Source organism: Chroicocephalus ridibundus, chromosome 1 (genome assembly GCF_963924245.1).
Source record: "Chroicocephalus ridibundus chromosome 1, bChrRid1.1, whole genome shotgun sequence".
NCBI lineage: Eukaryota > Metazoa > Chordata > Aves > Charadriiformes > Laridae > Chroicocephalus > Chroicocephalus ridibundus.
In genome coordinates this window covers 136,249,391-136,275,213 of record NC_086284.1, presented here as the reverse complement: position 1 = coordinate 136,275,213, position 25,823 = coordinate 136,249,391, and the positions used below count along the sequence as shown (strand labels likewise).

The 25,823-nt window shown below is 42.7% G+C and overlaps 1 protein-coding gene and 1 long non-coding RNA gene across 3 annotated transcripts; one reads left to right on the top strand and one right to left on the bottom strand.

Annotated features, from left to right (window-relative positions):
- Positions 1-2,859: 2,859 nt before the first annotated feature.
- LOC134524835 (uncharacterized) lies at positions 2,860-21,047 on the top strand. The gene is made up of 3 exons (XR_010073616.1): positions 2,860-3,402; positions 3,564-3,645; positions 20,618-21,047. It is a non-coding gene; the product is annotated as an uncharacterized LOC134524835 (long non-coding RNA).
- On the bottom strand, positions 9,648-25,087 carry NUP50 (nucleoporin 50). Of its 2 annotated transcripts, XR_010073615.1 has the most exons (9): positions 24,746-25,087; positions 21,729-21,807; positions 21,060-21,143; positions 16,693-16,885; positions 14,739-15,401; positions 13,647-13,722; positions 11,844-11,962; positions 10,676-10,797; positions 9,893-10,029 (listed from the first exon to the last, which is right to left on the bottom strand). XR_010073615.1 is itself a non-coding variant. In XM_063354985.1 (8 exons), exons 2-8 carry the CDS (start codon positions 21,795-21,797, stop codon positions 9,827-9,829), a joined length of 1,407 nt encoding a protein of 468 aa, XP_063211055.1. In that variant the 5' UTR covers positions 21,798-21,807; positions 24,746-25,086; the 3' UTR covers positions 9,648-9,826. The 2 variants fall into 2 exon arrangements, 1 of the variants encoding a protein (XP_063211055.1); XM_063354985.1 differs by lacking the exon at positions 10,676-10,797 and having other exon boundaries at positions 9,648-10,029; positions 24,746-25,086.
- Between the last annotated feature and the right edge of the window lie 736 nt (positions 25,088-25,823).

Sequence of the window (25,823 nt, the reverse complement as noted above, 5' to 3'; positions counted from 1 at the left end):
AACGACTGCGAATTGTGTTAAGAGTGTTTTCTCTCTACGGTGCCTAGTGGTGTTTGAGTTTCAACGTATTTCTTACTGGTGGCAAGCGTAAATGGTGGGGTAATGCTCTGCAGCACTCATGGTAAGCGTTGCCTCACAGACACTCGTGAGACACAGTAGCCTCTTTACTCTTCTTTCTCATTCCACTTTGAAGGAAGCACAACTTCTGACTCTGCTTGCTGAGTCTTGCAATGATGAACCGCTGACAGCTGGCAACTTGGCGTTGCATAAGAGGAAGAAGGTAAAAGCCAATGTGCTATTAGCATTAAACAACAACAACAAAAAAACCAAAACCAACAACAACAAAAAAACCCAAAAACCACTCAAACAGCTTTTCTAAACTGATCTGTGTTTTGTTTTAAACTTAACTATGTAGCCATTAACATTTAAGTTTGTGCAGTGTATAATATTGAGAGACTAAAAGCTGTAACGATTTCTTCCTGATAAATTCAGGAAAATCTTCGGTATGGGTTTGTGCAATGTTGTAAAAATGAGATTGTTCTTTAGCTCTTAACTGCTTATACTGCCTTTAATTGTGCATACCAATATTGAATCGGTTTCAGTTTAAAGACCCACAAGGCACTGCATCCTCCCTCTCCCACCTGATTTTTATGACTAGCATCCGCAGGAGGCTTCCTCTGGGGAATTTTCTAGCTAAATTAGTTAAAATGAAACACTCCTCAAACACATGTTACCAACCACAGGTAGGAGGTGACTTGCCGATGATTCCATTTCAAAGAATCCCAGAGCAGGACTGCTTTACGAACCCGCGTGTGGTGTAACAACACTTCTGCGAAGCCACGTGTCGTAGCTTGGAGCCGTGTGGTGCGTTAGGCAAAATTGAAAAACGGAGCTTAGGGAGGAGGACATGGGTGTGTTAGTTCTTTATATGGATGCCTGAGCAGATTGCTGGCAGTGGTGTTCTGTGCCTGCACGTGCAACTGGACAGGAGTCGTAACTGGTTGGGAAATACTAAAAAATGGCTTGGAAACAAACAGTGTGATTTTATTTTTTTTTTTCCCTTGAATGCTTTAAATTGAAAGCTTTTGAAAGCAGCCGTAGTGCAGAAAGCATTATTTAAAACTGAACAAAAAACAAAGAGCAGCCGAAGCTTACAAATCATGGTCATAAACCTCAGCTGTTTAGTTAGCCTTTCAACAAGATTTAGCGACAGGAAAAGGTGTGCTTGTTTTATTTTTGTTTTTTAATCCAAATGCTGCGACATACATCTTTGAAAAGCTTTCACAACTTTAATAAATTAAATCCATAAATACGCTAAAAGAAAAATATTGTTTTAACGGTGTGGCAGTATATCTTGTTCAACAGAGTCCTGGCTTTGTGGAGCCAACTTAACTCATGTCCTTTTGTCCTGGAGTGTTTTGTGTCTTGCCTGTCCTCATCTGGAGAGATTCTCCCAAGAAATACCGTAGTATTGCTTCGCATGCAAGTTTGTCATCAAGGTCTGATTTTACGAAATAAAACCACATTTTGGAGATAGAAGAAAAAATATGCATCTTTACTAGCCAATAGTTACTTGTGTACTCCTACCAGAAATGTTGCTCCTGAAACTTGTAATTAAAAGTTTGCAGAAAGCAAAGGAGTAAAATGCAGGAAGAACCTGGGCGTAGCAGATGCTTCTCGGAAAAGAAAACGTATTAAAATACAGCAAGGAAAATATTAGTTAATTTAAGTTCTGTCCCCAGCTTGGTTCCTCACAGGCATAAGTATGGGATCTAGTGATCTCATCACGGGAAATAAGTCATTTATCATTGGTTAAGCCAGAAAACTCCTCCCCAAGTCATATAAGCTAGTTGGCTTTTCCTAGTCGGGTTAATGTTGACGGAGGTGGTGGTGTGAAAACCAAAGTAGATGATCCATTTTCTTGTTCAGACAAGACAGAATTGTTTGTGTGCACAGGTTGGATTTACTTACGGGTGAGGAGCATGGACTTCTTCCCTCTACTGCAGCTCCACTGCAAAATATAAAATTGGCCAGCCACATAGCTGTCATTGTACCTGCATGCAATGTATACCCTGTGGCATTTACACAAACAGAATGATCTTCTGGCAGAACATCCTTGTTGGAGCATAGGATCAATGTGAGGTGAGGAGGCATCCTATTAAACAAACCAGATGATGCTGTGGAGATGTGAGGCGCTGCTGAAGATGCTGAACTTCAGGCGATAACATAAATGCGTGAATAATAAGTATGCGGGCAGTTAACTGGCATGGTTCTGAGTTCGCTTCAAAGAAATTGGTTACAGGAAGGTGGCAATAAAGGGTTGTCAAACCCTATTGAAATGAATTAACTGCTGGAGAGGGTGCAGCAAAGGGCTACCAAGATGATTAGGGGACTGGAACACCTCTCTTATGAAGAAAGGCTGAGGGATTTGGGTCTCTTCAGTCTGGAAAAAAGAGGACTGAGGGGGGATCTTATCAACACTTATAAATACTTAAAAGGTGGGTGTCAGGAGGATGGGGCCAGGCTCTTTTCAGTGGTGCCCAGCGACAGGACAAGAGGTAATGGGCACAAACTTGAACATAGGAAGTTCCGCCTAAACATGAGGAGGAACTTCTCTACCCTGAGGGTGGCAGAGCACTGGAACAGGCTGCCCAGAGAGGTGGTGGAGTCTCCATCTCTGGAGACATTCAAAACCCCCTGGACGCGTTCCTGTGCAACCTGCTCTAGGTGACCCTGCTCTGGCAGGGGAGTTGGATTAGATGATCTCCAGAGGTCCCTTCCAACTCCTACCATTCTATGAGTGAAGCTGGCTGATAATTTTCAGAAAGTCCGAGTTACCCTGCACAGATCAGTGGAGACCACCTACGTTTAAAAAAAGCTTTGTCTCAAAGTGTTATTTCCAGCTGCTTCAATGTTTCCCCTGTTATCCGTTTATGTCAACGTTCAGTTGACTCTGGTGGTTCATAACTTCGTATTTCACAATATGTGATTACTCAACCCGTGCTCTTCTGCCTACCATCGCCCCACAACATAAAAGGGTGTTTATGGTTGTGCTTTTCCTGCTGGAGCAATGTTGTTGGGGAAATCCAGCAAAAGCAGCTTACTAGACTCGAGACTCTTCAGTGTCTCACACTCGGCCTTTAATTCAGATGCAACCATTGTGTTCATCCAAACCCTGCATTACTGAGAGAGTGCCTGAAGGCTGCACCAAGTCTGGAGGCATTCCTTCGCTCCTGAAGGACACAAAGGTTGGCAGAACCCACTCTTCCATCCCTGCTCGTGGCTGCAAGTGGCAGACTGGGTTTTGGTTTGAAAATGAGTGATCGATATAGCGTCAAGGAGCAAGAAGAGCTATTATTCAAGTTTCCTTCTCGGCAAGAATTCTGAATTACGTGCTGCCTGGTAAGTACCTCCATGATTTACTTGCCCAGCACATAAGGAGATCAGCATAGACGATTGTTCACAGGAGTCATTTCTGACTTCATTGTAAGGTAAGGAAATACTTACTTCAAGCACTGCCCAAGTAATTAAATTTGGTATATGATCTACCGTTCTCTCTTCAGTGTTAGGAATTTGCTTTTTACAATGGAGAAACCACCTGCAAGTTTTCCTGGGAATTGCAATCAACAGAATTACCATTTGCAGGTAAGAAGAATGCCCCGAGGGGCCACCAGTTCAGGAAGGGGCTCCAAAACTAACATCGACCATAAATTAGTCAAAAAATTTTGTACTGTATTATGTCCTCTATGATAGAATAGAGGACCAAAGTCAGAGACTTTTTACTCCGTGGTACTGCCTGAGCAGGCACGTTCTGTTCGTATCTCTGAAGCCTCTGCAGGCTTCCAGACACGATCCGTTTCTGCACTGCCTCTCAGTAATGGTTATGATGTTCCTAATACCGACTAAAACTGACAATTATAAAGATTTATTTGTGTTATAATACTTACTCAGGATGCTCGGATGCAAATAAGAATTTCCAAATGAGTGTGATGCTGTAAAATAATGAGCCGCATACCACCTTAACAGAAGCTTGGATAAGTATATATCCATGACTACTTCAAACAACGCAAATTCTTTTGCTGCCTCTTCGCTCACCTTGCGCAGCCTTTGGTTCCCGTGTGCCGTTCCTCCTGTATTCCAGGCAGGTCAGTTGGTTACGGGCGCTTGCGCAGTCACGTACCGTAATTTGTGCGGTAGCGCAGAGGTTTGTAATCCGGTCGTCATCTGCTCAATGGCCAAAGAAGTTTGTTGCCCTTCTCCACCTAAACTTTAGTTATCTGTCATGTCTTATGACCTTTCTACGAAGCAAATATTTAACCACAGCGAGCTGTTTACCACGCTTTGGGTCTGAACTTGGTCACAGCTTCAAACGTCGCATCATGTGTAAGGCTGTGCTACTCAAAATTACTTGGCTGGCTGTTGCTCTTCATTTGGCTTTCGGTTTTGCCTTTAGCAGGAGATTGATGACAGCAGGTAACCCCTCTGCCCGTGCATCGTTTTGGATCGTGGTTGAAGTTTACTTGTCACCTTCACTGGTTTTGTAGCCGACGACATGTGCATAGCTGTTAGCTTATACTTGATGTGCGTTTCAGATGAATCGGTTCTGACTTCTGCATGACTCCGCTGCTGTAACTAGTTTGCTGTGAGGGGCGTTTTCCCGCTGGATTGGTCAGGAAAAGGGCTGATTTTGATGAATGCAGACTGTTGTTGGAGCGTTGTTTCCTTAGTCAGGAGGCGCGGGACTTCTTGGTTTCTGCTTAGTCACTTCTGCCCCTTCCTGTTGTGTGAGTGGTAAAATATTTGGTGATTACCAGAGCATTAAGCATTAGACACCGTAGATTGCCCCAGCCTGAAATGAGTATTAAGCTTGTTTCTGTTCTTGAGAACCGTTACTTTGCTTTCTTTTCTTCATGGCTGCTGAAAGCCAAAGCGACTCTGTAAGCAGTGTTGGCTGCGTTTTTAAGAAGTAAGAGATGTCCAAAATGTGGAATAATGCTGGCTGCCCAAGTGCACAAAGTTGGTTTTGGGAATTTTTTTTTGTTTGGTTGGTTGTTTTTGGTTTTGTTTTTTTAAGTAGTGGGTGATCTAGGTAGTAAAGTGGCTCTCTACTGATAGCAACTGCATCCTTAGAACTGCAGCATCGGCTCTTGGTTTTCCCAACCATTGTAATTGTGGGGGTGATGGTGGGGGGGCGTCAAGGTAATCTTTGCTGACCAGTAGTTGTATCCTCCTGCAGGAAGTAGCTCCCATTTGTGGGCACAGCTTGGATGGAGCCAGAAGTAGAAAGGGAATTAAGGGGAGGTCTAAACAGCGTCATAGTGGCTTTTAGCAGAAATTACAGTTGGATGACAGGCGCTCTCATGGTCTCAGCAGTTCCTGGTGCATTTGAAAGATGATCTACACTTTTCAGAACAAATCTGTCTTAATTTTTTTGTTTGTTTGTTTTCTCCTATTTGCCAAACTGTCACAAACCAATGAAGAGAGGAATCACTTCGTGGCCTGGCTTTAGGATAGCTCTTCTAGGCTAGATTTAAAAACATGTCCTACATATGCCGTCAGGCAAACACAGATCGCTTTTGCTCTTAAATCCTTTAATATTCCAAGTGGAGGGATTTCTAGAGGTAGATCCCTGTGGTCGTTCTCTTAGCAGTTAAGAACTAGTTCTTTGTCTGGTGGAAGGCAGCCCTGGCTCCTCCCTTGGAGCTGATTCAGCTTTGCTGAGCTGGCTCTGAGCAGCGTGACGGGTTTCGAAGCCGGCTTGAGGAAGGGGGCACGGGAGGACGTCGCTTCTTTTAGCGGCAGTAAGGCCAGGCGCAGGACTTCCTAGGCAGGAGTTCACCTGATTGTAAAATTCAATGTATTACTGCAGTGTTATACAGCCCAAGTGAAAGTGATCGACACGAGACACTTATCTCCCATTCATTTATTCACATTTTCCATGGATTTTTTTGTACACTTCCTCAATGCATTAGAACTAATGAAAACATCGTTACATGACAAGTTATGTGAAACTTAAGTATCCACTGAAAAATTCAGAGCAGTTTGAAACCTATTAACAATTAACAAATTGTCACATTCAGCATTTTCATTGGATTTATACTAGCTCATGCCACTTTAAATTGTTTAATGTCAGTTAATTTCTGCACACAGGCACCAGCTACAAAATTTTAGCAAATGCAAATAAGTTAAGGCATCGGAAAGAAAGTCTTTCAGGACATTTTAAATGTTACAGTGCTGCAAAGGGAGCTGAACTGAAGTTAATAGTAAAGCGTACCTCCTAATTGGTTTACATTCTACAACATGTTCATTTGAACTGTAAATTTAATTTAAACTTTCACATCCGTCAACCAAAAGGGATATGAACACGCTGTTGTGCTCCCAAATTTTTAGTACATCACAAAAAAAAAAAACCCAACCCTGCATATAGCAATTTAATATTTTTAAAATAAAATTCAAACCCACTGTAATAATCTCCCTTACAGATGATTCTGATAATTAAAAGAAGCAGAGATCTTGATTTTCTATTTTGGGGAGGTGAGAGGGGAAAAAGAAAGATTTCTAAGCAGCTGAAACTTCAGAATTACAGCAGAAGGAAGAATGCGTGATCCAGGAGACACGCCGGTACCTATGTACAGCTGAAACAGTGAAGGCATTAACTGAAATGAGGGAGGAAACTGGCATCTTTAACATCAGGTATCCGATATCCAGCTGTTAAACACGTCAAGTGTCTACCTGGATACAGGAATGCCTCATTGAGTTGGAATTCTGATCACAGTTCCTTCCTTGTACGGCACGTGCCACTTTGTTATGAAGGCATTAGTATATTGATTTCTATGCTCTCCACTAACTTTTGCTTTTAACTCATTTTAGGCCTTTCTTTCTATGTAAAAAGTCTCTGGCTTTTTGCAGTATTTATGTATTTTAATATTTCTTAACTAGAAACTTGTTTTTGTAACAGTACTGGAGAAGGGTTGTGCTTTATAACTGAACACCAAGTGAAAAGTGTATGACTGATTTATCCTGCTTCATAGTCCAGATAATTGCAGGGTCACTATGAATGATGCTGATTAAAATCTCTTAATTTGCAGTAAAATTCTTCCCTATTCTTTTAGTGGCAGCTTTCCCCGTGTAAAATGTTTATATTTGACATTCTAATTAACACGAGATTCCAATTATATACCTTCCCCTAGCTTCACTGATAAATACATACGTTGCTAAAGAATTAAGGTGTCTCATCTCAATTAGTCTTTCCCCCAGCTAATAGAAGATATTACTTGCTACCATGGATATTTTAAGGTTTAATTTTTCCAGCACAGTTTATTACTACTCTATTTATTTTTCCTCATATTTAATTTTCCTCACCCTCAGCGTGCCCGCCCTTGAAAACCTGACGGAGATGCAGTAGCCATTTAGTCAGTTCGCCAGCTTTACAATTGGGCCAAATACGCGCACGCCAAACCCCAAGCCCGCCTCGCTTCGGGGGGCAAATCGTAAGGATACGTAGGAAGTTCAGGTTCTCTCTCACTTAAACTTTTAGTTGGTCCACCTTTCAAGGGACGAAGAAACAGTTGCATACCCAGGAGCTTTCAGAAGTAAACAAACACAAACCCAAGACCAGCCGCACAATCTCTACAGAGTGGCTCCTAAAGCGGGACACGGAACAAACCTGCTCCCCGCATCCAGCCTATAACCCTTTCTGTGCAGAGATGTGTTTAAGACACTACAGTCAAACGACAAATGCAAAATCAACTGAGCCCTTAGACGTTAAACCTGAGCCCCTAATAAACGTTCAGGCAATGTTCTGCTTTCCATTCATACACAATTAACATGTGAGTCTACAGCTTTTAGCCTCCAATTTAAGTACCAGCATGAATTATTTTTATTTTTTTTTTAAAAAGCACATTATTTCGTGGAAAGTAATGTCACTCACTTTTAATGGTTAAGTACTGAGCCAGATGCAAAAAAAAAAAAAAAAAAAAGGCACCAGTTTATATTTCAAATAATAACTGAAATCTTATCTAAGCTTCCTTTACACTTGAGTGTTAAAAATGCAATTCCTGTGACCTCAGCGTAGCTGAAAAAGGGGCAGAGGCCTTTGTTTCTGAACTTTGATCAAGAAAGCTAGAGCTCCTATAGTTTTTTTCCTCCTTTTTGTTAAGAGGCGGGGGAAAAAAAGGCCATAACCTGAATTGTGCAGTGAATGAGGCTTAAAGGCAGCTGATTGTCCCCCCACAGAGAGCAGTGGGGAGCAGGTAAGATGTGCTGCAGCTAATCAAATGGTGCTGCTACTTTTTCCCCACCCATAGGATGCCACTGTTGTGGATTGCCAGGTCCCTTGTGAGAATTGCATCATGCTGCTTTTTTTTTTTTTTTTTTCTTAAAGATTGGTATTTTTCCCTCTGTGCCACATTAGCCAGACAGGTTGGTGTGTTTCTTCCATTTCCCCAGAGCTGGTCAATGTGACAGATCAGAGAGCAGTTCAAGTTTAATATTACCATCTAGCTCTTGGATAGTTTCCAGAGCTGGAAGTGAAGCAGAAAAACAATTATTGGGGAAGGAGTTTGCAGCAGGCAAGATCTGAAAATGAAAAGGATTAAATAACCAAACAAGGTCTGATAAAGTTGAGATGGAAACTGAGAACAGAATGATGTTCTGATCCACAAATTATTGCCGCATGGTTAATTTTAACATAGCTGAAAACTAAGTTATAGATTAACCCAATGCTCCCTACTTTTGCAACAGAAACCTTATCCTGAAGCTGCAAACTACTGCTTTACTTAACGTAACGCAGTAAAGCACTGTAGGTTTAGCATACGGGAAAAATAATTACTGACACACACACACACACATTTACGCATGTATTCTTGGTAATGGCCAGAGGCAATATAAAGATCTATAAAAATCCTGAAATTTGTTTCTGAAAAGAGATATCTTCAGAAAAGTACTAGTAGCAAGACAAGTATAACATTTGCAGCTCTGCCTCTGCTGGGTTTCAGTTTTAGCCCAAGGAATATGGGAAGAAAACCTCGGAGGGACCATAATGGAAGTGCAAGCCTTTGCCTCTGACTTGTCACAAGTCAGCGAATGCCAGCTGTGGTTGTGGTCCAAGATAAACAGTCTTCCAGTTGTCTGCTTGTACTATTGCACATCGTTAGCTTGTTGCTACAGTAAGAACAGAACTGACAGTTCTTCCCTAAGAAACACTACTGTCAACAAGACTACGCAAACAAATGTTCTTTTAAATATCTGGAGATGCAGTCTCGGAGTCCCAAAAGCACACGAGCCTGTAAGAGTTAAAACACAGTACAATATGTAATAGCATTGTTGTCAGGGTAAACTGTCGTCACCAAGAGTTTGAAAAATTAGTCTCACCAGAATATGACAGACCAATTAAAATTAAAAATCCGGAGTCTAGAAACAGTTTCAACAGTTAAACTTCAACATCCTCCCCTCTCAAAACAGGAGGTTGTTGCATTGCACCGCAGTCTGTGAGGAAGCTCTGGTACCATATTTTTGTACTCCGATTTCAGTCCATTCAGTCAAATCGACTGGTGTTAAAAACACATGCTTTAATTTAAATCAATGTGCTTTATCCAGAAGAGGTCCTGCATTTAGATATTGAAAAATGAGGGAGCACAGTCCAACACTTGTGTTCTATTAAAGCTTTTATTAGCTAGTTTAGCTTTTCCTCACAGAATTTTTCCAGAATTCCTATAACAGTTCTTAACATCAGAGTAAAGAGTTAAGCGTTCAAGTGAAGTTATGGAAGAAAAAAAGAGCAGCAGCAGTTTGGCAATAACTCCTCAAATCACTGACTGCAACTTATTTAAGCCTCCTTTTTCTCCAGTAAGATTTTGTGCAACTCATCTGCATCCTCGCTTGTTTTCACCCTTATTAGCATAGTGACAGGAACAGCTGGATTCTTCTCATCAATCGGTGGATTAGGAACACAAACTATAAGAACATTGTTTTTTCCGGTTCTTGTGCATGGCATCTTGTGTGGAATTAGAACATTCAACAGTATGTTTCCTGCATATGAGGAGGGAAAAAAAATTACAGTTAGCAATTTTTCAGCTTTTACTGCAATGCAGATGTTAGTATACTTACTAAACGGGGATTTAAGTTTGTGTTGGGAAGGAAGGAAATTCACAAATATCATATATACTTGTCTTATTCTTCCCTAAGCATCTGCTCATGGCCATGGCGCTCTCAGGTTTCTTTCCTCATTAGGAACGAGGAAATCTGTGAAAATACTGCGTCCTCCGTTTTTTTAAAGGGAGGAGTCTAAAGAATATCAAATGATGGTAGGGACACACAGGAAAAAGGGAAGGGGACAAGGAAGGAGCAGCAAATGAGGAATCCAGTCATGGTGCTTAGTTTATGCTTATGCAAGTTACTCATTCAGACCCATCAAGCACAGTTCATAAGCAGAAGCAAAAAGTTAGCTTTAACACGCATACTGTCACGTTAATGTAAAATTGGACAAACTGTGGTAGAATAAGTACTTTGTATCCTCAAATCGTACAACACGTCTGATGTGGTCTACCACCGGGTTACTAACAACAGCTCTACGTCAACTTGTTAAATTATGTAGTGAGTTCGGGAGCTTCAGTATTAGTGATCTATTAAAACAGTCACAAACAAACTCAAATCTGCTTCCACAGAAGATGCACACATTTTGTAAACCTGGTAAATAGTTCAGAACACGGTAGTAGTATTTAGGGAAAAGTCAAGTCTTCGCCTTCCTTTCCAGTTCAGTTTTTCAACACAGTGAGATTTTAGGAAAGGATTATAGCACTGTGTGAAGATAGCAAAGAGGAAAGTGTGCATCACTATGACTGCAGCAGCTTCTAGAAACCAAAGCTTGGAAATACCAAGCTGAAACATCTTAAGTGTATGAGCTGAAGAAAAAGGAAAGATTTCCTAATACATCACCTCAGGTGAAGGTAGAGGGAACGTAAATCAACGTCAAGAAAACTAGCCTCAGCCGAGTGAAAATCAAGACTTGTGTTAAAGGGCAGGTAACTTGAATAGAGTAGATGAAAATTCGTTGTTTTCTCCAACACACTCAAATCCCCAAAGAAATGCTGAAAGCACCGACAACGCTGCCATACACCTACCTTCAGTCTTACTGCTAAGAACTGCCCTTTAGCTGGCAAACCTTGTCTCCACTGAAAGACGTTAAGTGATTTAGAAGTGACTGACACAGGACTCCCAATCTGACAAGGTATTTGAAAACTGCCCCTCATGGGCCTGCAGAAGGTTCATACAGACTTGCTAGAGTGCATTAGAAACTGAAAGTGAGGTGAGATTTACCAATGGCCTACAGTGTAGCATGGCTTTAGTCCTCAGGGCTTCTATAAGCATAATATTTATTCTATTTTATGGAAGTTGTCACTTGCCCGTGAACCCCATATGCACATTTGTTGAAATTAGGTACTGAAGTGTAGCAAAATTTCTCGACAATGAATATCAAAATACTGATTTTCACAATTCCAGTGTGGAAACACACTTAAGCCAGAACATTACACTTCATTGCAGATCTTAAGCCACACTTCAAGGCCACTCAACAAGTCAGGGATGGAGAAAAGCTATTAAAAAAAATGGGGGGGGAATACCCAAACATAAACCATAACCTTTTACTTGCTTGCACTGCTTTCATGTGCACCATTTTGTAATATTCATTAAAGGCATCCAATTGCTTGACCAATACTTGTAATTATTCAAAAAAAAGTAGAAAGGTTTTCACTAATCCTGTCTGTTATGCTGTGTAACAAAAAAAAGTCCTAATGCTTAGCAGGAAATTTCACATCGAGACTTGCTACTAGAAGAAATTAACTTACCTAAATTGGTATCCGCTCGTACTAGGAGTTGAGTTTTTTCATTTCCTGCTGGTTTTAAGTGTAGTGTTCCTACACCTTTTTCTTTAAATTCATTATCCTTTTTGTAGAATAGTTTGCACCTGTGCAAATAAAAAAAAAAAGCCTTGTTTGTGCAGATGTGTAGAGATTAAATACAAAGATATCTCCCAAATACACACTCATATATATGTATACATCTGACTCACACTAAGCCAACATTTTCACAATAATCAGGAGTTGACATGCTGTGAGTAGCATAAATCTTTATTCCTTTTCACCTTGTTTCATGTGCTGACAGATAGTACTTCCAGTTCAGAAAGAGAAAGTTTCTTTCAGCATTGAAATGTTGAAGAGAAGCTCAACATGAGCTGGCAATGTGCACTCGCAGCCCAGAAAGCCAACTGCATCCTGGGCTGCATCAAAAGAAGCGTGGCCAGCAGGTCGAGGGAGGTGATTCTCCCCCACTACTCTGCTCCCATGAGTTCCCACCAGCTCTGGAGCCCCCAACATAAGAAGGACATGGACCAGCTGGAGCAGGTCCAGAGGAGGGCCACAAAGATGATCAGAGGGCTGGAGCACTTCTCCGAGGAAGACAGGCTGAGAGAGCTGGGGTTGTTCAGCCTGGAGAAGAGAAGGCTCCGGGGAGACCTTATAGCGGCCTTCCAGTACCTAAAGGGGGCCTACAGGAAAGTGGGGAGGGACTCTTTATCAGGGAGTGTAATGATGGGACATTAAACTGAAAGTAGGAAGAAATTCTTTACCCTGGGGGTGGTGAGACACTGGAACAGGTTGCCCAGGGAAGCTGTGGATGCCCCATCCCTGGAAGTGTTCAAGGCCAGGCTGGATGGGGCTTTGAGCAGCCTGGTCTAGTGGGAGGTGTCCCTGCCCAGGGCAGGGGGGTTGGAACTAGATGATCTGTAAGGTCCCTTCCAACCCAAACCATTCTATGATGAAATGATAAACGTTATTACTTTAAGGGAAAAGTAAAATGCACAGCAACCTGTACTCAGGATCTATAAGGAGTAATAGCTGTAAAATACTGTTTAAAAACACTAATTACAAAACATAAGAACTTGCTGTATCATTCTCAAGTTGTAATAGAACACATGTAAAATTTAAAAAAACCCCATTTTTTAAGTGAAGCTTTAATACACCTAATGCAATTCTTCATAAATTAGCACATACGTTCTCAGATAAAGCAAATGACTTTTTGTAGAAGGACAAATTCTGTGCTAAGTGTTAAGCAGATATGCAATTACTTGGACTACCGAACGTGCTTTGAAAAACTGCTTCTAGTAGAGGTAGTCTCGTTTTCATCTTAAAAGTACAACTTGTTCACTCCTTCATACAACCATCAGCAGTTTCCAACTAAAGAGTCTTATTTTAGGCTATGTGAATAGCTGAGCACCTGACTGATTTTTCTGAAGTACAGTATGTTATTTCTGTGGTACAAACCCTACAAAAACTTACAAAACCGGAGGGAAGGCAGAAACATCTTCTTAATTTGTACAAAACTGATCACAGGTAGAACACAAACTAGCTCTCAGTGCTGTCTTCAAGATACACAAGAATTTCAGTAAGACCTTACATATTTTTGTCTCTAACTTTTTAACAAGCAAAATTTCATATTCTGTATGGCTTCCTCACGAGCTTTATTAACTAGGAAGCCAAGAATATATACATCATTAATTATGCACTGCAGTGGTGAAGAATAGTAACACGCAGGTATGAATTTTATTCTCAAAGTTATAATTCTATTCACTATTCCAAGTTAGAATCACTTACTTCTTTGAGTAGAAAGCATCATCCTCTTTTATTTCATTAACAATGACTTTTGGTGGCTCCTCTTCTTCCTCTTCTCCTTTAAATAAAAAGTTTTGATACATTCCATATGTTAATGTTGTAAGCATATAATCTGGGAGGTATTTTTGGCATTGTATTAGAACTAGCTTATGTATGCTATATTTGACATATACACGTGTAGCCTGTCAATGACTGCCAAAACATGTTTAAATCCATTTGGGCTTGGAAGCAGCTTCAGCTACACAAAAAAGTCTTATTTTCTCTTCATTCAGCCACACTCCTCAAGCAACTTCATGCTCATCTCAAAATTAAATGGGATGAAAATACCCAAGCCACAACCAAAGTCAAAAAATACAAAGCTTAACAAGTCAAACTTAAGTCAAAACCTTCTGTCGGGGGGGGAGAGAGTTATAATGTTCAAAGAGTAGTCTCCACAAATAGGTCCAAGTAAAGCACAATAAATACTTCCAACAGCCCAAGTTTAATTTGGGGGAAGGGTAATCAGTTGCAGTAATGACAGCCAAGAGGCAGTGGCAGGATTATGCTGTTCCAGTCCCTCAACTGCTAGGATTTCTATCAGTTTACTGTACCCAGTTTAGCTAAATAGCAGAGTAAAACTGCTGGGTACTATGCAACTTTATTTGCCTTGCAGTCTTGTAAAAAAGATGAAGGAAATTGTTATGTATCTTATGCATTTTACTGAGGGATCTCTTGATAAACCTACTGGGAAAAAAAGCAGCAGGACTGAAGTGTCCTGCAGGCTCAAAGATGAACATTCCAGTTGATTTCAATTTCATTGTTTCAAGTCTTGTATTCAGCTAAAGAATTATATTATATTACAGAAAGTATAAGTCTTATAGAAATACACAGGGTTTGGTGACCATATACATTTAGCGTTACTTAAGCAGCATGCAAGACTGAGGTATTTCCAGATTAGTGGTACAGTTTTGCAGCTTTTAAATTCAAGAACAATTATGATCTAGTTCAACTTAGTATTGTTTCATCTTTGCAGTATTTGTGAGTCACATACATTCAAAGCTTATCATGAAAATCAGCGTTTTAAATAGAATTTACCTTTATCATCGCTATTGCCACTTTCTGTCTGAGCTTCCAGTACATTGGTGGATACTGCAGGGACAGACTTAGCCTGGTTTGCATCTTTTCCAAACAAACCTGAATTCCCAGGAGAAAATGAGAAACTACTAAGCGTTCCTGAACCAAGGGACCCCAAAACAGAACTGTCGACACTCTTGCCAAAATTAAATGAGACGGTTGATGTAGCTCCTAATGATGGGTCTTTTTTTTCAGGTGCAGCTTCGGGTTTTTTGTCCGAGGTATCCTCAGTGGTGGTGGTGTTAAACAAAAAAGTTGATCCTTGCTGTAGCTTTGAATTCCCAAATGTAGAAACAGACTGAGAGCCAGGTGTCTTGTTGCTTTCGTTTTCAGAGCCGCTATCACTACTGCTTCCATGTTGCTGTTCGATATTTGCTAAATACTTCTCGTAGTCTCTAAAGATGGGTGTCAGGTCACAGAGTGGGTTTGTGTTTACATGCTTAACTATCCAGTCACGCACAGAACAGTTTAAAGCTGCTAACTGTTTGTGGTAAATACTAGAGCTACAAACTTTACTCTGAGCATAGCCAGATGAGGACGGTTGATTGCCACCATTAGCTTTTGGGCTTGCAGACTTTTTCTCAGTAAATGCAGTAGTAGTGGGACCATTCGACATCGTGGATCCTATTAGAAGAAAAACATGGTTTGGAACATTATTTTTTTTTACCACCAGAAAGCAAGGTTCTCAAAAACTTAAACTGAATGTTCTCAATATTTCTTTATCAAATCACTCATTCTTGCTCAGCTAGGAACCTTGTCATTTATCAAAACACTGCGTACCAGATACTGTGGTACAAGTAAACAGACAATGTTGTGAAAGAGACCTAATCTTGATAAGTTTAGACAAGTAAGTTAGTTCAGAGATAGACAAAGTAGATTTGTCACACAAATTGGCAGAAGTCCAAAGAAATCTTACAGAACAAAATTTAATAAAAAAAAGTTTTGTATTTCACCAGCCCCACCCCAAATCTTAATTCAAGCTTCACCAAGCTGTTAGTTATTAAAACAAAATATTCAGTTATCCTCTTGATACTTGTGCTTTAAGAAACTCTGAACACACTAGCCCATGATTCTGCACGTTTTTGAGTGGTTTACGTATAAAAACCATAATAAGCTAATTAAGAAAATTCTCATTAAAGTTTCCCCTAATTTAGCTAGAATCACTGAAATCTAAATTACTCTAAAATTCAAACTCCACCATTTTTATCCTGTGGCATGCTGACTCTAAATCACTGTGGCATGCTGACTCTAAATCACTGTGGCATGGTTAACATTTCAGCTTCTCCAACACAGAGGGATAGAACCAATATTCTTCAGGGACTAACAAAGCACAAGACTAGAGTTAGATTTGCCAAAACATTTCAAGTGTCTTAAAATGTAGGTATAAATGTAATAGATAAAATTCTAGTACGACTATTTGCAATGTAAGATGTACAGGGAAAAAAGGTTGAGACTTCAGCTGTGCAGCATAAATTTACCAAGAACTGCAAAAAATACAGAAACGAGACCTTAAAAAAAGAAAAACACAAAAACACATACAAAGAAACTGCAGTCTTACTAAATGGACATTCTCCATTAGCTTGTTGGGTTTTTTTAATTAAATTCAGAGAATTGGTACAATTATTTAAGTAGAACATGTTATCAGCTGTACTACACTATTCAGGAGAGTGTCTTATGCCAATGTCTTCCAGTCCCATTTATGCCTACACAGCTTTTACCTCCAGTATTACATCAAATAAGAATTTAGTTTCCACCTCTTAAAACTGCATGTGTTTGATAACTTGGCCCTCCAGCAGTCTAAAGTCTTTTTAAGAAATATGAAAACCTTAAAACAGTACTACAGGCTTGTCTGAATTTGGTTTTTCATCTTATGGCTGAATTTTTTGATAAATATGTATGCTTATGTAAAACCTACCAAATGCTGACTGTGTTTCGGAGGTGGTCTTTAAGCTGCTGAAAGGAGTGCTGGAGACACTACTGTTTCCATTAGACAGCCCTTCTAAAGGCTTTATTCCTGCACCATTACCAAATCCGCTGAAGCCACCTCCTCCTTTTCCAGAAGGCAATATAAAGCCTTTAAACCCTTTAAAGGCTCCTCCACTTTCAGACTGGGGAGAGAAAAAAAAGACAAGAAAAATAAAAAACAACCAGTTATATACATCTCCTCCACAAAAGTCCTATGCCCACTTAATATTCCATTTATTTTATCCTGGTTCAGTGTGCCATTTCATGCCTTATTCTAAGCCAGCTATGTAAACAAAGTTAATAGCTTCCTTATGACACATATTGCTACTATTTTTAAAAGACTCAGATGTTTGGTATGAAAATAAACTAGATCTAGGAAGTGGATACATAAAAGTTGTTCAGAGCAGCGGATGTGCTGAACTACCTATTTAGACATTCAAAGCATCTTGTTTTCTTTAAATAATTACATAGCAATATATAATTACAGGCTTATTTTCAGCAACTTTTAGCATTTACAGCCGCAATTAAGAGTCCAACACTTGAAGCCACTCATCAAAACAGCATACTTTGTAGTCACCTATATAACGTTTAAGTGATTTACCAAAAATATTCCAATGTGACTGATGGGAGAAGCAAAGACAGCCTGTACTTGGTAACATAATATGTATGCTTTCTGCAGCCTTTTTATTACCTAGTTCCGAACGCTACCTTTACAACCGTATTATTTTATGGTATAATTTCTCCAGTGTTTTTAAAAGATACAGTGTGATTAACACGCAAATAGGCACTACCACTTTTAGATACTACACGTAATGTCTTTTGAGGTAATGACCACTTATTACCGGAAGTGGACTTTCAATGTCTCTGAAAAGCCATCAGAGGAAAAGGAGAATTGCTTCTCAGTTTCACCTGCTTTTGCCACTGAAGAAATAGCAAAACTTACCAATTTTAGGTTCTATTCCAGTTATCTGGCCTTGTGGGTATGAGCTCTTTTTGTTTCCCTTTGTGCTTTACCTTTTCCAGTGCAGTCCTGCTTCTCATTTCTAGGTAACTATTTTTATTCTGTCTCTCTTCGATCAGTCCTACCTACCTCTCTTTCTGGACGTCCAAGTTAAACTGAGGTCTTTGTCTTCACAGCATTCTGCTTGCTCCGTTTTGCGACATCAATAAATTCCAAGTTTACTTTTTTGTAACCTTTTCACAGATTTCTTATGCAGCCTCAGCTGCCCTGCCATCTCTTTTGCTTTTTAGACTTCGCCCAGCCTGACCTAGCTCTTCTTCCAGCTTTGATCTCTAACAGCTGACTCCCAGCCTCCTAACTGTTTCTTCTGCAATCATCTGATCCCCTTTCCCAGTCAGTTCATTTTTTCCTATTCTATTTGCCCCTGAATTTCTGATGGGACTTAGGAATAAAAGGAGGGTTTACCACCTTTGGAAGAAGGGACAGGCAACTCAGGAGGAGTACAGAGATCTCGTTAGGTTATACAGAGAGAAAATTAGGAAGGCAAAAGCCCAGCTGGAACTCAACTTGGCCACAAACATTAAGGACAACAAAAAAAGCTTTTATAAATACATCAACAAAAAGAAAGCCAGGGAGAATCTCCATCCCTTACTGGATGCAGGGGGGAAAGTTGCAACCAAGGACGAGGAGAAGGCTGAGATACTAAATGCCTTCTTTGCCTCCGTCTTCAATAGTCAGACCAGCTATCCCCAGGGTGCTCAGCCTCCTGAGCTGGAAGATAAGAATGGAGAGCAGAACAACCCACCCATAATCCAGGGGGAAGTAGTCAATGATCTGCTTCTGCACCTAGACGTACATAAGCCTATGGGGCCGGATGGGATTCACCCAAGAGTACTCAAGGAGCTGGTGGGAGAGCTCACCAAGCCTCTCTCCATCATTTATCACAAGTCTTGGTCAACAGGGCAGGTACCAGATGACTAGAGGGTGGCTAATGTGACACCCATCTACAAGAAGGGTCAGAAGGAGGATGCGGGGAACTACAGGCCTGTCAGCCTGACCTCGGTACCAGGAAAGATCATGGAGAGGATCATCTTGAGTGAGCTCTCACGGCAAGTGCAGGGCAGCCAAGGGATCAGGGCCAGCCAGCATGGGTTTAGGAAAGGGAAGTCCTGCTTAACCAACCTGATCTCTTTCTATGACCATGTGACCCGCCTTCTGGATGCGGGGAAGGCTGTGGACATTGTCTGTCTGGACTTTGGTAAGGCCTTTGACACCGTCCCCCACAGCATTCTCCTGGAGAAGCTGGCGAATCATGGCATAGACAGGTGTACTCTTCGCTGGGTAAAAAACTGGCTGGATGGCCGTGCCCAGAGAGTTGTGATTAATGGGGTGAAATCCTCTTGGCGGCCGGTCACCAGTGGTGTCCCTCAGGGCTCAGTTCTGGGGCCACTTTTGTTTAATATCTTTATCAATGATCTGGATGAGGGGATTGAGTGCACCCTCAGTATGTTTGCAGATGACACCAAAGTAGGTGGGAGTGTTGATCTGCTTGAGGGTAGGAAGGCTCTAGAGAGGGACCTGCACAGGCTGGATCCATGCGACAAGGCCAACCGTATGAGATTTAATAAGGCCAAGTGCTGGGTCCTGCATTTTGGTCACAACAATCCCAAGCAACGCTACAGGCTTCGGGAAGAGAGGCTGGAAAGCTGCCTGGCAGAAAAGGACCTGGGGGTGCAGGTGGACGGCCACCTTAACATGAGCCAGCAGTGTGGCCAGGTGGCCAAGGCGGCCAGCAGCATTCTGGCTTGTATCAGGAATAGCGTGGCCAGCAGGAGTAGGGAAGCGATCGTGCCTCTGTACTCGGCACTGGTGAGGCCTCACCTCGAGTGCTGTGTTCAGTTCTGGGCCCCTCTGTACAAGAGGGACATTGAAGTGCTGGAGCGGGTCCAGAGGAGAGCTACCAGGCTGGTGAGGGGTCTGGAGACCAAGCCATATGAGGAGAGGCTGAGGGAGCTGGGCATGTTTAGCTTGGAGAAGAGGAGGCTGAGGGGAGACCTCATTGCCCTCTACAGCTACCTGAAAGGAAACTGTAGAGAGGTGGGGGTTGGCCTCTTCTCCCAGGTGAAGAATGACAGGACCAGAGGAAATGGTCTGAAGTTGTGGCAGGGGCGGTTTAGATTAGATATTAGGAAGAATTACTTTACTGAAAGAGTGGTCAGGCACTGGAACAGGCTGCCCAGGGAGGTGGTTGAGTCACCATCCCTAGAGGTATTTAAGAAACGTCTAGATGTGGCACTTCAGGGCATGCTCTAGTGGCAGAGATTGTAGGTTGTTTGGTTGGACTCCATGATCTCAAAGGTCATTTCCACCCACCAAGATTCTATGATTCTATGAATTCCTCCTGTTCAGTTGTGGTTTATTTCTTGCATCAGCTTCTCCCAGTACAAGCCTTTAATTAATTGCATCCCTTACCGTATCTGTGGCTAAAACTACTATAGGCAAAAGTGGGATAGGACAGCTTCCTGTTTCACATAGCTTGGACAGCAGAAGGAAAAGCAAAAGCAAAGGAGAAAACTACCTACCCGCTAAATGCACCTAGTCCCATTCAATCCAAAATCAATTTTGAGTGATAGGTAAAGTTTCTGTCCTATTTCTAACACAAAATGAAATGTTGAAGGCATGTTTCATCAAAAGGATATATATGACAAAGTATCTGTCAGGGATTTTTGAAAGGACTACAATTTGGTTGGACTGCGTTAATTCTTTCACAGCAACTAAACCTGTAACAAAGGCCAACTTCCTTTCAATTTTCAATTTGTAATTGCAAAGAGTAGGTGGCACTAAAGCTCTTCACAGGAGGGGAAAAAAAAAAGTAGCAGCATTCTTAACAAAAGACATCTTTTTTCTTTTTCAGAACAGCTTAGTATTTTGGCTTTTACTTATTTAGCATCTGCCTGACACATCCCCCAGCCCTCCAGTATGGACAACAAGGAACTTTTGATTTCTAGGCTTCCATCTCTGCAAAGAATGAAACTGGAACAGTTCAAATGCTGTTTCACCCATCTGAAGACGACGATATTGTGTCTGAAACACTCTGCATTTATGCTTCAAAAAGACTTATCTCCCTTCACCCAGTCAATACCAGTATTACCCATTTTTCATTCTAACCATATTCTTGCTATGGAACAGTAAGCAAAAATTAATTTGCGTGTATGAGCTGGACTAACTGCATATACCTTTGAAATGACAGCTTTATACAGTATTATTACAAGCCCAAATAAGTAAAAAACTGAGCACAGATGTCATATTTTGCAACTGAGTGAAACTACAACATTAATGCTCAGTAATTACAATACCTCTGATCCAACATTTCGACGCTTTGCTTTTTTAATAGCTCTGTTCTTCAGGACTTCTTCGCTAGCAACTGAGAAGGTTCCCACCTTTAAGAAGAAGTTACAGAATCATTAGTGAAATGAGTGAATCTGAAGAAACAGTGGTGAGGCACTGGAACATGTCTCCCGGGGAAGCTGTGGATGCCCCATCCCTGGAAGTGTTCAAGGCCAGGCTAGATGGGGCTTTGAGCAACCTAGTGGGAGGTGTCCCTGCCCATGGCAGGGGGCTAGAACCAGATGATCTTTAAGGTCCCTTCAACCCAACCCAAACCATTCCATGATTCTATGAAATCAAAAATGCTTTTCTAGTGAACTCAATGAATACCCATCACACATTTGAAGAAGTTCAAAAGCATTATGCATTTTAACAAGCCTGGGGTTCTCTTTAGGAATGTAAAGTTCCTTTCCCCTAAGATGCTGATGTCATTTTAACTGTTAAAAGCTGCTTTGCCATATGGTCTGCCTATATTGGAAGCTTTATACAAAATAAAAAAAAATCACTTATATAAAATTATCTTTAATTGCTACATTTTTAACCAATTTTACTGTAGATTCCACCCACAAGATAAACAGTAAATGTAAATAACTACCCTACTATCTGCAGGTGTGAGGGAGGAATCTAACATATTTTACCTCCTCAGCTTCATCCTCCTGGTCCCAGTTTCTGTCAGTCAGTTCCTTCTCTGCAATTCTCTTTGCCATTTTTCCACACCTGTGTGGAAAAAAAAAAATATTGCATAGAATCAATTGCACAGAAATTAAATTCTAAGCAACAGTGATCTTCAATTTGTATTACTTAGAACAAGTAATGGGAATTAGAGTTCATACAGAAGCAGGTCAAAGTTGGAATGACACTTGAAAACCAAGTCTGTTTAACAACTGCTGTTGGAACAACAATCAACAGCACTTGAGATTAACGTTATGGTGATTAGCCATATTTGATAGTAAATTTAAGCAACAACAGAAACACGCATTCAATTATGGTATTAGTTTTTCTTAGCAGCATTGCTGCTAGATAAATTCCTGACAGTCCCATAACTGATACTCTGGTCACCGCTTACTCTGAAGGGCTGCAAAAAACCAAAGATGGAAAAAAGAGATCTGTTTAAAACATTCCATATTCCACTCCATCTTGCTTCAGGATACCCATGTAAGCAGCAATAGTCTTGCATGAGAAAAGTAAGTTGCTTTATAGCATCTAAAATAAATACTGATGAAGACCTACGGCAGTAACTGAACAGAAAGTTTACTTTGGGTAAGAATGAAGACAATGCTATCCTACAAAACTTGGGATCAGTATAATATTACTAATCAGAAATCTGAAAAATTCTATTACAAATAAATTGGATTTTTTCTCCAAGAGATGCATAAAGCATATCGAGGATTTTAATGTAATTCACATAAGCAGCCAATCACCATTTTGCTAGTTATCTCTGCAATGTAAAGAAAAAGCAACTTTGGAGAAGGAATGTCTGTAATAGTTTTCACTTCTGCGTTCCATTTTACTAACGTACAACTTCCCAGCTGTGTTCAAAACCAACAAATTAATCCAGTTATGTTATTTTGTATCTGAAAGACTTGGCAAGCAATCACATTACTCAAATGCTATATGAAAAAAATATTTTTTTTTACTAACTATAATTCTATCAGTTGACACTAAATACGAAGACTTTTCAAAGAAAAGATGTACTTTCATATCAATTTAGGTCTCAAGCGAGTGCAAGAATTAAAACTCTTCAAAAACCCTCTTAGGTTTGTGATTCAGACCTCGCCAGTTAAAAAGAATTCTACAAATAGTTGAATTTCAGGGCCGAAAATTGTAACAGTACATGGTTACAGAACATCTTGTTTAGCCGATTAAATATTTTTAAACAGAACAGTAAATCCAGCTGCACAGCAGTCTTACAGAGATCACACGTCAAAGCCATGAATTTTGGTCTGACACACTTCACAAATAAGGTCAAGTTATTGGGATCTTTTGGAATTACAGTGACAAAAAACTGTTTTGCATAAACACCTTAAAATGGCATAAACCACACCATCCTGAAAGTAGAGGTCCTACCATGCCCTGCATGATTCTCAGCAGACTGGGGAACTATTTAAATCTAACCTAACCCACTGAAAAAAAATAAAAATACTTATGTGAAAGTCATACTGGCTCCCCAGTCCAATTTCCCACAAAGGTATACAAACGTAAACCAGAGTAAGACAAGACTGCATCTCTTTGTCAGCAGCCACAGCTGAAAGGCTAGTAAGACTGAGTTACACCATCGGATTCCACAGCAGATCAAATTACCACTCTTAACCCAGCCACTGAAGCATGACATTAACTAGAAAACTTGTTCTCTACTAATAGAAGAGGGTTAAGCAGTTGGCCTAGGCTGCAGGTTCTCTGCAGCTATCTGTGTTTACACGCTTTCTCTACATCAGTACTGAAAATAGGTAAAGGCAACAGAATCTAACGTATGTGAATCCTAGACACGTTTCCTAACCTGCGAAACAAGAAGCAGCACAAAACCACCTCTATCTGATATTCAGAATCTTCAATAAGTTTTTGTAGCAAATGCTCTGAGCGGGTTGAGATGGGCGTATTTTGAGAAACGGCTCTTTTTGTTTAAAAATAAACCACAATATAGATAGATGTTTGATTGAACTACTAAAATCCACCTAGTGACTACAGCTGCCCCATTTAATGCAGCATTTTGAGAACAAGCCTCTAATTTAAGACTTGCATTCCACGAGATCACCTATCTATCGTTAAGCCTACAAAACCTGCCCTGTTGGGGAAGCGTCCAACCTGGACCCAGGCTGGCCACAGAAGCCGCTGGCACCTTCCCTCACACCCGCCAGCCCCCGGGGATGCGGGGGGAGGCACGGCCGCGCTGCGGGCACTGTTCCGCCCCCACGGCGGGGTGAGGCAGCGGGGAGGGAGGAAGGAAGGCAGGCAGGGAGGAAGCCAGGCTGACACACGCGCTTCTCCTTTCCCGAGGAGCATCTTCGGTTTCGGCCGGCGTCGGCCCTTTCGGTTTAACACGCCGAGTCCCGCCTCGCCTCCTTCCCAAAGGCTGCACTCTCCTCTAGCACCCCAAATTCCTTCCTCCCTCCCACGTTACAGAGTGGCTCCGCGCTTTTGAAACAACAGGGTGTATTTGTTTTCTGACCCCCGCCCCCCAACTCACCAAAATGCCATCGCCCCCTCCCACCCCACAAGCACCGCGAACCAGGCCTGACGGCACCAGGGCGCGGGGGTGGAGAGGGGGCGGCAATCCCGGGGTGAACTCCCTCCCTGCTCGGCACCCCTCGGGCTCGCCGCCCTCCTGTGCGAGGCCCGAGGGTGACGTTTACGGCCGGGCCATCCCTTCACCCCACCGCCGGGGTTTGATCCCCACGCGGTTTCCCGAGGGAAGACGATGCCGGCAGTCGGCCCCGCGCCCGGCCGGGTTGGGGGGGGGGGCCTGCGGGGAGACACTCGTCCACGGTTGGACGCGGACGCGGCCAGGCACCCCGGGGGGGACACCGACTCGCCGGCAATGGGGACAATCTCCCCCTGGGGACACCAGCACCCCCAGCTGGGCCAACCGCCGGCCTCAGCCCTCACCGGCAGCGTGTCCCGTCCCCCACGGGGAGCGGAGGGGAGAGCCGGCACTTACCTCCAAGGGGCGTCCCCTTCTCAGCCGCGGGGCGGGCGTGAGTCTCTCCCCCGCGGCGCCGGGCGGCGGGGCCGAGTCTGCGGCGGGCAGGAAGCGGTGTCTGGTGGTAGGCTACCCGGGCCCACAGCCCCCTCACCATCACCCACGTCTCCTCTAACTCCGTGACTAACCGGCGTGGCTTAACCCGCCGTCAGGGCCGCCGCCATTTTGTCCCTCCTGAGAGACGGGGAAGAAACCGCTTCAAAAAAGAGAGAGAGACGCCGGCCGCCGCCGTCCCTGCCGCTGCGCATGCGCCCCACTCCTCCCGTGCCGGCGCGGCGGGTGAGGGTCGGAAGAGGAGAGGGGCGGAACCGGCGGCGGGGCGCGGGTCACGTGATGGCAGCCGCCCAATGGACGGGCTCCCCTTGCTAACCGCCGGCGGGCCCGCGCATGCTCCCTACCGGCGGGAAGGGCCTCGCGCTGCGGCCGTTCGAATTGTGGTCACGTGGCCGGCGCCTTCACCCTCCCCCCCCGCCACCGCTGCCGGCGTATTTTCCGGCCCTGCCTGAGGCGCGGGAGCTGGTGCCGCGGGGCGGCAGGGCCTGCGCCGCTTCGCCGCCCAAATTGGTGGTGGGAAGGGCCTGTCCGAACGCCGGTCGGCAGTGTGGGGGCTGTGCCCGGCAGTGGCTGCGTACCCAGAGGCTTTTCCCGCGGCCGCTGAGTCACGGGGCACGGATAGGCCGGGCTGTGCTGGGCCGGCAGCGGGGGAAGCGGCGGTTTGCCAGGCTCTGCGCCTGACTGACCTGTGAGGCATTGGCTCGCTTGCGGCCTCCCTCCTGGCCTGTTCTCCCGGCGGTATGCGGGGGATTAGCGCTAGTGTGAAGCAGCTCTAGAGGAGAAGGTGACGTCCTCTGCTGTAGTTACAGGTTGAAAACAGTGAGTCCCAGGCGTCTTTTGCATTACGTACTGCTTTAGAACACTTAAAAATGAAGGCAGTCGGCAGAAGCTGCAGTTCTCATGTCCTGCCTTAGGCACCAGTTTACAGATAAAACTTAGGGTGCTAAGCTTCCAGGCTGAAACACCTTGACCTAAAATTTAA

Coding starts and splice junctions, on each gene's coding strand:
- NUP50 (XM_063354985.1), bottom strand. CDS start 21,797: ATGGCAAAGAGAATTGCAGAGAAGGAACTGACTGACAGAAACTGGGAC. Junction 11,963..13,646: donor GATGCTTTCTACTCAAAGAA/GTAAGTGATTCT, acceptor TTATTTGCACAG/GTGCAAACTATTCTACAAAA. Junction 10,030..11,843: donor ACGAGCGGATACCAATTTAG/GTAAGTTAATTT, acceptor CCTCATATGCAG/GAAACATACTGTTGAATGTT.